General features: G+C 35.8%; 1 protein-coding gene across 1 annotated transcript; it reads right to left on the bottom strand.

The window, feature by feature from the left end:
• Window positions 1-3,153: 3,153 nt before the first annotated feature.
• Window positions 3,154-8,279, bottom strand: LOC106295338 (mediator of RNA polymerase II transcription subunit 25-like). Its single transcript, XM_013731212.1, has 15 exons — window positions 7,981-8,279; window positions 7,554-7,584; window positions 7,383-7,446; window positions 7,137-7,267; window positions 6,788-6,991; window positions 6,630-6,695; window positions 6,271-6,490; window positions 6,085-6,152; window positions 5,036-5,830; window positions 4,908-4,961; window positions 4,749-4,777; window positions 4,554-4,622; window positions 4,394-4,478; window positions 4,017-4,103; window positions 3,154-3,828 (listed from the first exon to the last, which is right to left on the bottom strand). Exons 1-15 carry the CDS (start codon window positions 8,082-8,084, stop codon window positions 3,382-3,384), a joined length of 2,454 nt encoding a protein of 817 aa, XP_013586666.1. The 5' UTR covers window positions 8,085-8,279; the 3' UTR covers window positions 3,154-3,381.
• Between the last annotated feature and the right edge of the window lie 3,867 nt (window positions 8,280-12,146).

Below are 12,146 nucleotides of genomic sequence, written 5' to 3'. Positions count from 1 at the left end.
TGTGGTGGATGCTACTACTTTTAGATTCCTGATAAGTCTGGCTATAAGAGAAAACTTAGACTTGCGGTTAATGGATGTTGTAACTGCATACTTATATAGTCCACTGAATAATGAAATTTGTATGAAAGTTCAAGAGTGTACAGAGTTGAAAAACAAATCGAGTACTCGAGAACAATACTGTATAAAGTTGAATAAGTCACTTTATGAATTAAAACAATTAGGTCGAATGTGGTACAATAGGTTAAGTGAGTACCTAGAGAGAGAAGGATACAAGAATGATCCGATCAGCCCTTGTATCTTTATAAAGAAATTCGGCCAGAGCTTTTGTGATTATAGCAGTGTATGTTGATGATTTGAATATCCTAGGAACCTCTGGAGAGATCTTCCAAACAGTTGAATATCTTAAGAAACAATTCGAAATGAAAGATCTTGGAAAAGCAAAGTTTTGTTTGGGATTACAGCTTGAGTACATTAATGATGGAATCCTTGTGCATCAAATGGCATATACAGAGAAAGTACTCAAGAGATTCAACATGGCCGAGTCTCACACATTGTCTAGCCCCATGGTCGTGAGGTCTCTAGGCTTGGACACTGATCCGTTCCGTCCTAAGATGGACGATGAAGATGTTCTTGGTCCCGAAGTGTCATATCTCAGTGCTATAGGAGCTTTAATGTATCTTGCCAGCCACACTCGGCCAGACATATGCTTTGTCGTGAACCTACTATCTAGGTTTAGCTCTTATCCAACCCAAAGGCATTGGAACGGGATTAAACATGTTTTTCGGTACCTGCAAGGAACGAAACACTTGGGTTTATTTTATACTAACCATAACAAAGAAGGGTTAGTTGGCTTTGCTGATGCATGTTATCTTTCGGATCCACACAATGCTCGATCACAGACAGGCTATGTTTTCACACATGGTGGAACGGCCATATCATGGCGTTCCATGAAGCAGACGATTGCGGCCACATATTCAAACCATTCAGAGATCTTGGCTGTTCATGAGGCTAACCGCGAGTTGTCCAGAACAGGGGGAGTAATACGTGTTGTACTCTTTTTCCTTCACCATGGTTTTGTCCCACTGGGTTTTCCTGGTAAGATTTTAATGAGACAACATCTAAAGCGTATTACAATCCATGTATGGTTATGGCATCCAAGGGGGAGTGTTATAAATCATATTGTGGATGTCCATAACTGGCCCAATGCTAGAGAGAGAGAGTCGGCCGTGAGGTGAGAGAGAGAGAGAGAGAGAATCGGCATCTTGCATTTTTCTTATTAGATTATGATTTATACTCTTTCCATATTTGTGTTTCCTTTCTTTAGTCTTTCTATTAATCTATGACGGTGTAATTCCCTATATATAAAGAGCACACTTTATGTTTATGAAATAACAAAAACAAGAATACACAGATTATATTCTCTAGTTTCACAACATATAGGACATAGTTATCATTTTTTTGACCAAAAAAGACAATTTCCCCCATTTTTTTTTTGCTTATGCGCGTTCTATATATGGAATCTCGTTAATTATAAGTTGAGTTTTTTGCAAAATTGACCTAAAACTCAAAGTCAAACACAAAACTAACCTCTTTTTTTGGAAATTAGTTTTGTCCTATTCACCCCACAAGTTCATATAATTCACGAAAATGCCATCAATTTTTTTTTCTTTTCGAAAATGACATTTTTACTCTCTCATCCTCATCATCTTCAAGTAATTACAAGATTGTCATTGTCATCAATACCCCAACCACACCAATTTGAAGCTCTTAATGCTCCCAAAATCGATTTACCCTTCTTATTTCTCCATTCTTATGAACTAAACACAACATCTCTCTCACTTTCTCTCCACATTCAGCTAAAAGAATCCAAATTTTTGATTCTACATTTTTTATGGTTCACAGAGTTATAGAAGCTAATTATTTCTAGAACAATATTGAATTTCTAATCTAGACTCTAGTTGTAAAGGGAACTAGACTTTGATCCGCGCGCCCGCGCGGATGTATTTTAAAAAATATGTTTATATTTGTTTTTCATGTCAATAATATAAGGGCTAGGCAAAATACCCGAATCTGAAGAACCGAACCGATCTCGATCCGAAAAAGTAGTATCAAACCCAAACCAAAATTGATTAAATATCTGAATTATTCAAAATTTTAGTTTTTAGAGAACCGAAACCGAACCGAAGTATTCCGGGCACTCGAATGTATCCGAAATAGATTTATATACTTATATATATTAATTATTTTTAGATTTAATATATTTAAAACATCTAGAATATATATGATACTTTTAAGCTGTTTTAAATACTTGAAAATATATACAAATAATCAATAGTAAATATATAAAATATTAAAAGTATTCTTAAAACAGCAAAATACTTAAAATAATTATTGATTCTCTATCCAAATATTTGAACTAAAATAATTTATACGTTAAGTTTCTCATAATATAATGGACTTTCAAATTTTCTTAAAAATATAGCCCATTACTTTTTTTCTCTTAATATACTGTTATCCATGTTTCCAAGGAAACCTATTTTTTAAAACTTCCAAGGAAACCTATTTTTTAAAACTATAATCTATGTTTTCAAACAAACCTTTTTTTTTAAACTGCAATCCATGTTTCCAAACAAACTTTTTTTAAAAAACTACAATCTATGTTTCCAAACAAACTTTTTAAAAAAATGCTATACATGTTTCCAAACAAATCCAGTTTGTACTTAGTCTTAATAAGATAGATATGTGAGATTGTAAAAAAAAAACAAAACGTTGGCTTCTCTGAAACTCTTCATTGGTGTAATTTTATATTCATCGATTCTATGCATTAAGTTATTTAAAAGATATGAAAAATACAAGATGACTATATGGAGTTAGCTAAATTGTGATTTCTGAGCAATTACAATTGCCAATTGGAATAAGATCTATAACTCTCTAGAAGCTAAAGCATATTGAAATGAAGATGCTTTAAAAGATGTATTGAGATTCTGAAATCCTAGTTAGACAATAATGTAACCTTTTTATAATAAAGCTGAGAGAATAGATGTATCCTTCATATATGTGCAAACGAACTAAAAAATCCAATCACGACTGATCCTTTATTAACTTGTCAATCTGATAAACACCGAGAGCTTTAGGACTAAACTAGGAAGAAAGTGAAAGACAACCACATTAATATGTTTCTCTAGACAATAAAACAATGTCATTTGGTGGCTTAGTTAATGATCAGAGGCCCACATGAGGATGCCATTTTTCAGGCAGAGGCAAATGACACGAACTAAACAATGGTCTTAATCAAGTTGGCCAAGAAGACAGATATAAGTTATGTTTATATGATGAAACTAATTAGCAGAAAGTAAAAAAAACTGAAGAGATATCAAGCTTTTATCCCATGAAGCCCGCTCCTGGCATGGTAGGCTGCCCTCCGCCACCACCACCTTGTTGTGATCTTCCAGGAGCTTGCCCAAAAGCTTGGCCACCCATTACTCCTGACCCAACCATCTGTTGAGGCTGCTGCTGCTGCTGCATCTGATTCAGTGGCGAAGTTTGTTGCTGCATCTGATTCAGCGGTGACGTCTGCTGCTGCTGGTGATGATGTTGAAGCTGTGACAGCTGTTGCTGCTGATGATGTTGGAGCTGTGACATTTGATGCTGCTGCTGCTGGAGTTGTGGCAGCTGTTGCTGTTGGTGATGGTGTTGTTGCTGCTGCTGGATCTGTTGTTGTTGTTGCTGCTGCTGCTGCTGGATCTGCTGTTGCTGCTGGATCTGTTGTTGTTGTTGGAGTAGTTGCTGTTGCTGATTTTGAATTTGTGGCTTAAACACAACCATATCCTGAACCATCACAGAAAAACAAACGATTCTGTAACTTAAATCAAACCGATATGTAGAGACCACTGGTGAAGATGGATTATACAGACTCCTTTAGCATTCAGTTTGGAAATAAAACACAAGAGCCACTAAACAATTGGATACATGTGAAGTGAAATCATCTGTAGACACCTTAATTAGTGCTTACTTACCCCTGGAAAAAGCATTCCAATTAAGCGGCAGGCCTTGTCAGAGACAGAGAGAAGCAGAGTCTGTGATGGCAGCTGGATGACTGCACACTGCATTTCAGAGGCAGACACAGTTATATTATACAACTCCACAAGAACTAAGCGTGAAGATGTTACAAGTATGACACATGATTAGGCGAACAAAACAAGGCAACAAGTGTAGGTGTCGTAATGAGTAAAAAGGGCATAGAAAGAGATTAATAGATGTTTTTGCATGGATTTCATTTTTAACACCTATGTCGACCTCATATCTATTAAATCCTTTTGTTATTAAATTTGAATAAACGAGTGAAATAAGTAGGAATATCAGACAAGTAGCGTAAAATAACGACAAAACTCACAAGCTTCTTATCCTGAAGTTGTCCTAAAAACCCATGTTGACTCATGGCCCGAAACACAAGGAAGTCAGCTTTGCCAACATATTGCCTGATACAAAGGCAGATAAAAAATATTAGTGACACGAAAACAATATCCACAAATGCCATAGTAAGAAAGTATTACTTGTTATTCATATGATCCTGGGATATGAGCCGAACGATCTGCATATTCGGTGGCCAATTGGCTGCCAACCTGGGGACACGCACAGAAAGAGAAAGCAGAGATTTTTTTAAGAAGTAGACTGCAACAGAAACCTGTTCTTCGCTTGAAAAGCGTTAATAAGTAAAACAATTTCTACATTTAAATTAGTTAACTTACGAATCAGAGGCAGACGCACTTCGGTAACCCTGTCAAACATAAACAAAGTTGTTACCACAACTCAATGGTTAAAGCACTAAACAAGGATGTGATCCCGGAAAATATGTAAAGGGGGAAAAAGAGCCAATCGAGGTGACCGTCAATGCCCTAAACACACACCTCAAGTCTGGTGATAAGAACAGGCTGCCCTTGTCTCTGCCCAGATAAATTTCCCTATATGAATTTGAAAATGTAAGTTAATTTAGCATAAGACCACCGCTATTTCAGACAAGGCAAACTGACAATACCTCCCAGACTTTAACATATTTGGATTGAGAAGGCTGCATAGCCCCCGACGATGGCTGTGACAACTGCACATTAGGAGATGAACTGTTACTACCACCAAGCTGTTGTATTCCTGATTGCGCTTGTTGGCCAACTCCTGGAGTAGGCATCATTCCACCTGTTCCAGAGGAGACATTTCCTTGACCGATACCACTAATCATGTTTTGGTTCATGGAAATTCCACTTTGCATCATCTGTGCTCCAGAATGACTTCCTTGGTTCATCCCTTGCATTGGTTGCGAAACACCAAGGTTTGACGCAACATTCGACGTTGTTTGAGGACTAAAGGCATTATTAGGAGCCGGGCTTTGTCCCGCTTGTTCAGTCCCCGCTAATGCACCCGAACCAGCCGTTGAAGTATTTCCCTGCTGTCCAGATGAAAACGCAGTTTGTGAAGGAGGCAGAGATGTAGCCATTCCTGTTGATATCATATTTGACATATGCATTGCAACCGCACTTTGCCCCGACGAGGATGCACCCGCCAGAGCTGCAGAGCTCATGACTTGTCGAACTTGAGAAAGATTATTCAGCAGATTTACATTAGCTCCACCAGGAGGGCCAGTACGCAATTGTGGCGTCATTCCACCAACTACAGGCTTAACATCTGGTGCATTCTCGGCTTTGGTGACCATTTCATGAGAGACTGGCGATGCTGAAGATGTTTGAACTGAAGGAATTGCTTGTGTAGCAGGCCCAGCTACGGACGGGATATGAGGAAAAGTTGGAACTGCTGCCATAGAAGATACAGTGCTAGGCTCCTGAATTTTAATCCCAAGAAAATCCAATTAACAAGCTTTACATATATCAGATATCTAAACAAGATATTCAAAAGAACTTAACATTGGATCAATTTAATTGAATCTAAAACAGTATTCTTAAGTCTTATCAAGTATCATACAATAAAATTACAATCCATTTGCGATTTATGTATAGCTTTTATTAAATAAACAGGAATTAGTTGCCAATAAAAGCAACCTCCTCCAACTGACTAAAAAGATCAAAACAGACTTACAACTTTCACAGTAGCAATAGGAACTGGTCCGACAGAGACTGGTTGCCGACTCATAATAGGTCCATTGGCTGAACAAACAAAAAAAGTGATCTTTACATAGAAAGAAGCAAAGACAAACTATGAAAGACGCATCAAAAAAGAACGCAAGATAGTTCACTAAAAGAAGGTCCTGGTCAGAAGAAAAACCTGATGGCACAGGAGCTAGAGGTTGGCCAGTGACTGGAAGAGATGGAGCAACAGTGGCCCTGTCCACTTTCACAGGGCTTTGGGTGGTCTGTGGCAAATTTGTAGCAGAATGACTTAAGGCAGCACGTGCCTCCACAAAGTTCTCTGAGATCAGGACAAGATAGAATGCGTTCTTAACCGTGTCAATTGACAAGTCCGCACTTTGTGGATTGAGCTTTCCCTGCATTTAAAAGAAAAAATCTCAACATTTTTTCATAAAACTATCTTACTTCAGTTTGTAGCACAGAGAACTGGCTGACAAAAAAACATTTTATGCTAGCTAAAGATCTACTGAATTGTAGATAGACATGCAGTCTCACCGCATTGTATAGTGCTCTTATTTTTGGAAGCTGCTTTGGACACACAACAGACAATGAAACAGAGCACTGCACACCAATATGGTAGGTTAGTGATTCCCAATTTTTAAAAAATCAACTGTAGCAAGTCGTGATACAGGGGGAATTCATAAAAAAAATACCCTAGAAAAATATGATGCCACTGTCTCGGCATCTGATAAACGACTTTCAGATTGCGCATGGCCATTTTCATACCGTTCCGGATTTTGCAATTTTGGACGATATACAGGTGTTGGCAACGAGTAAGGGTTGCTGGCTGTGATTAGGATACAGTGCCTTTTCAGATCATTACTTGGTTGCGCTTGGCCTGAAGGAGGAGAAAACATCTGCGTCAAGAAAGACAGGAAAATCATGAGGTTTAAGAAATAGTTCATTGAGTAACTAAACTAGTCGAAAGTCGCTTGAAAGACAGTGGCCCAAACATATATATTTCAAGTTGCTGTATAGATGACCAAAGATCAAGTTTCCCACCATCAATGCTTCGGCAAGGCCTTCGGCTGTGGCAGCCTCATTGAAACCACCACCGGCAAATTGTATGGACGAAAGCCAATTGAAGAAAATATTAACATCTTTCGTCCAGCCACTCCGTTGAACCAAGCACGCTAAGAAGAAGGAAATAATCAGAATTAAACGGAAAAAAAAGCCCTGGAAAAAGTGCACAATAAAATGTTTTGTATTTGGATAACGGATATAACAGTAATAGAGCGCAATACATACCACAATATGAGCCATGAGAATTGAAGATCACCAGTGACAGCTCAACATTAGAAACAGGGTTCCTCTGCAAATTAAATTTTGTATGGCAATGATTGACAGATACACCGTTGTTTACCAATCGACACAAGTATTTAGTAATGTACAAAACCGAGGATGAGTCAGATACAGTACCTCTCCATTTAACGCAGTGCCACAGAAAGACCTGGACAAACATAAACAGAGCATTAACACGTGACGGATTTTAACATACAACAAAGCAATCTCAGGATATAGTGTTCTTTCGCATGGTTTAACGTACTCAATTAAAAAAAACTATCTATCCAATAACAAAGTGACTATGTTCTCAATATCCACCCAGAAGACTAATCCAATCCATACAAATGTACAAGTAAAAATCATGGCACCTATCTTCTAATTCAGCAAGATCAACTTATCGAGACACAGTAATCACTCAGTCCAGAGGCAAACCATTTGAAACTACTCGCAAGGGAAGATAAACGAGGCTCGATCTACCAATTGAAGATCCCTAAGGCCTAATTCGAACAGTAGCAACTTCTCAGAAACCCTAAAATCAAAAATCGAGGAGAAAGAAAGGAACCTGATGATTTTGAGGAGATAGTCGGAGACGATGGTCTGCCAATAAGGACCCAAGGCAGCGGTGCCTTCAACAACGACGATTAGCTGTTTCAACTCCGACGACATGATCGCAAGTCCTTTGGAGAGCTGCGAGGTGAATCGAAAGAAGGTGGTAGAAGACTCAGTCTCTCTCTCCCGTTAATTGTTGATGCATTAACAAATTTTCGCCGACGGAGATTTCTCGGGAAAGTTTGATTTGATCTTTGCTCCTCCTCCTCCTTTGAAAGTTTCCTTTCTTCTTCTCCGGCTTAGGAAGGAAATATATATATATAAATAATAATATTATGACTAGATTGTGGTTCACCTTCTTTATTAAGTTTACTTTTCGTATTTATATTTTTTTTGAATCATTGATCAAGAAAAACGCATTTTAAACACCGAAAGTGTCATTTTCTACCACTTTAAACACTAAAGTTTTTTCACTATCACTTTAAATCTTCAAAGTGACATTTTTATCAAAATAAACCTCCAACGACGTTTTTCAGTTCATAGACGACCGGTACTGTTTATTTTACAGGTTAAAATAACGACATTTCGGTTTCGTTTTTTCTTGAAAAATAAATATAAAATAAAAATACGTAAAAATACAGAAAAATTCGAATGAAATTGGAAAAAATTATAAAAAAATTCAAAACAAAACTAAAAAAAATTCAAAATTCAAAAAACATAAATATTAAAATTTCAAACTTAAAAAAAATATTAAAAATTCCAAAAATAAGATCTAAAATTAAAATGTCAAATTTAAAAACGAAAATAAAATTTTAAAAATTCTAAAATAAGATCTAAAATATTTAAAAAATAATAATTTGAGATTTTTCTTTATTTATTTGTATTTATATATTTAGAGCATAAGAGTCTTTTGCATCTTTAATAAAATATTTTTGGTCATTTTCTTTCTTAGAAAATCTTTTTGGGACAAAACTCAATATAATCTATCTGAGAGAATTATTAGTCCTGCGTATGGTCACCATCAATTAACATGGGGTGAAATTGGCGGTCCCCGAGATGCTTTCTGCGAAGTGTACTTAGGCGCTAGTCGGGCTATGTAAGGTGTCTAGATATTTGGATTATAAAAAAAAAAGTTTTTGATGGTAGCAAGTTTTGATATATTGTTTTTGATGGAGGCAAGTTTTGATATCACCATAAGTGACAGTCACTTTAATTGGATGGATTTTTAAAATAAATATAATTTTTTTGGTTAAATATTTACAATTTTTTTTTTACAATTTTAATTTTTAAGCTTGAAGTTTTAATTTTAGATCTTATTTTAGAATTTTAAAAAAAAAAATTTAAAAATTTTCTTTTTTAAATTTGACATTTTAATTTTAGATTTTATTTTTTGAATTTTTTGAATTTTTTGAATTTTTATTTTATTTTTAAGTTTGAAATTTTAATTTTTATGTTTTTTGAATTTTTTGATTTTTTAAGTTTTTTTTTTGAATTTTTTTCAATTTTTTCCAATTTCATTCGATTTTTTCTGTAATTTTCTGTATTTTTACTTTTTATTTTTTTTAAAAAAAATCCGACACGTCATCATTTTGATCTGTAAAATGAACAGTACCGGTCGTCTATGAACAGGAAAACGTCTTTAGAGGTTTATTATGATAAAAATATCAATTTGAAGGTTTAAAATGCTAGTCAAAAAACTTCAGTGTTTAAAGTGTTATAAAGTGACACTTTTAGTGTTTAAAATGCAATTTTCCCATTGATTTAGTGTGTTTTCTAGCTACCCCGGACGGTTTCAGTCTCACCGAATAAAATATTCGTTTTGTTTTTCCAAATTTTAAAGAGATATTAGAGTTTTTGCTTTAATTTGTAGAGTATATGGACTCTACGCACAAACTTTAGCTTAATTAGGTATATACAGATTCACAGGGAAAATAGTTTATTCTCCTATGAACTAGTTGTTCATGGTTTTTTCACACATAAACTTTTAAGTCATGCCAAAAACCACATGAATAATGGAAAAATGACTTATTTACCTATGAACTAATTGTTTCCGGCTATTTTACACACGAATTTTTACGCCATGCCAAAAACCACATGAACAACTCTATTTTTTTTAATTACATACAAAAACTATAGATTTTAAACTAATTCCCCTAAAACCGTAAACGGTGTTATTTAAAAGTTAACTTGGATTATGATAGGTGGAGAGACTGTTTAATTTGGGTTAATAAAAACATAATACTACATCGTTTTTTTTTCTTCTTTTTTTTTGGTCAACTTCTCTTCTTCTTCAAAAATCGTTTTACTCTTCATCAATTGAAGATAAGATTTATTATCATGCAGAAGAATAAAACATTTTACACGATACATAAAGAAAAAAGAACAACAAATATTAACTTACCAATCTCCATGTATTGTCACAAGGAACTATAAAATTGGCACAGTCTAGGACGCTTGATTGGCTCCGTAAGCTGATGTTACTCTCAGGTTCCGGTCCTGCAGGGATTTATATATTCTCCTCAATCCAGAAATTAATGTCATATGATCTCTTTATACGCTTTATATCATATAACTCGAAAATATCTACCTCAACCGGTTACTATGTCATATAACTCGAAAATGCAGGATAAAATTTTTTATCTTCAATTGATGATGAATAGTAAAAAAAATTCTGAAGAAGAAGAGCAGTCGACAAAAAGAAGAAGAACAAAACGACATAGTATTCTGTTTTTATCAACCTAAATGAAACCGACCCTCCACCTATCATAAACCAAGTTAACGTTTAAACAACACCATTTACGGTTTTGGAGAAATTAGTTTAAAATCGATATTTTATGTATGTAATTCAAAAAAAAAGAATTGCTCATGTGGTTTTTGACATGGCTTAAAAGTTCATGTGAAATAGTCAAGAACAACTAGTTCATAGGGGAATAAATTATTTTTCCGTTATTCATGTGATTTTTAACATGATTTAAAAGTTCGTATGTGAAAAAGCGAGTAACAACTAGTTCATAGGGGATTGAGCTATTTTTCCACACATTAACCATTTCCAATGTATCTGTCGAAATTTTCATGACCATTTTACCCTTAATACATATTTCGATTAAGTTACTGGTTGCATGTAATCAAAATCCCCCATTTTAGATAATTGTATCTGATAACCCATTTTCTTACGACATCTTTGTGTCAGACAAGTTGGTTTGTCAGATTTGAAACCTTTCCATTTGTCAAAATCCTCGAATCTCGATCTTCTTTCTATCCCCATCTTATATCCATATTCTTTTCATTTTCTTGTTGATTTAAATCATTTTCTTGTGGGTATTGTATTTTGAGGTATAAGAGCATTGTTATCGCGGGCTCTTGAGCTGCGTATCTTGCTTTTTTTAAATTAAAAAAAAAAATCCCTAATTAAACAGGATACGTAGCTTAATGAAGGCACACAAGAGACGTTTGTTGTGCAAACGTGTCATAATATCAACTCTCTCGTTCTCCACCAAAGCTTCCTCTCTCCTTCTCTCGTGTATCCTCGACGAATCCGAAGACATCTGGCAATCTCTCCTCGGCGATGACCTATCCGCGACGGAATCAACCGATGAGGAGTCGTCGACGGAATCAGCCGGCATTTCTAGCGGTTGAATCGTCGTTTATGTCGCTCTCCTTGAAGCCTCCGTCTCTCTCTCGATCTCCTCGACGACTCTTCATCTCTCTCGATCGCGTCGACGCCTCCGCCTTTCTCTCTCGATCTCCTCGACGACTCCTCGTCTCTCTCGATTTCGTCGACGCCTCCGCGTCTCTCTGGCTCTCCTCGACGGCTCTCCTCGACGGCTCACCTCGACGAAATCAAATCCAAAGGTAAGGCTATGTATTTGTCCTTTAAAGTCTGAATCCTTCTTTGTTATTTAGATTCGTTTGTTGTGTTGCATGTGTATCTTGTCTTTGTTTATGTCTCTGTCTTGGATTCAACAGTTTAAGTCTCTTGTGTTTGTTTATGTCTATGTCTTTGATTCAACAGATGATGGTTTCTTGTGTTAGATGTTTGATCTGTTAGATGCTAATAGGATTGTGATCTGGAACGAATTGCATTAGAGGATTGTGTGTTGATATATCAATCAGTTCTGATTCATTTTGGTTTGTCTCTGCAGTTGTTTCTCTAGTTGGTCGGATCCAGAGGCATGAAGC

The sequence above is a fragment of the Brassica oleracea genome, chromosome C5 (genome assembly GCF_000695525.1).
Source record: "Brassica oleracea var. oleracea cultivar TO1000 chromosome C5, BOL, whole genome shotgun sequence".
Taxonomy (NCBI): Eukaryota; Viridiplantae; Streptophyta; class Magnoliopsida; order Brassicales; family Brassicaceae; genus Brassica; species Brassica oleracea.
Note: the sequence above shows the minus strand (reverse complement) of the source record. Positions and strands in the feature narration are given on the sequence as shown.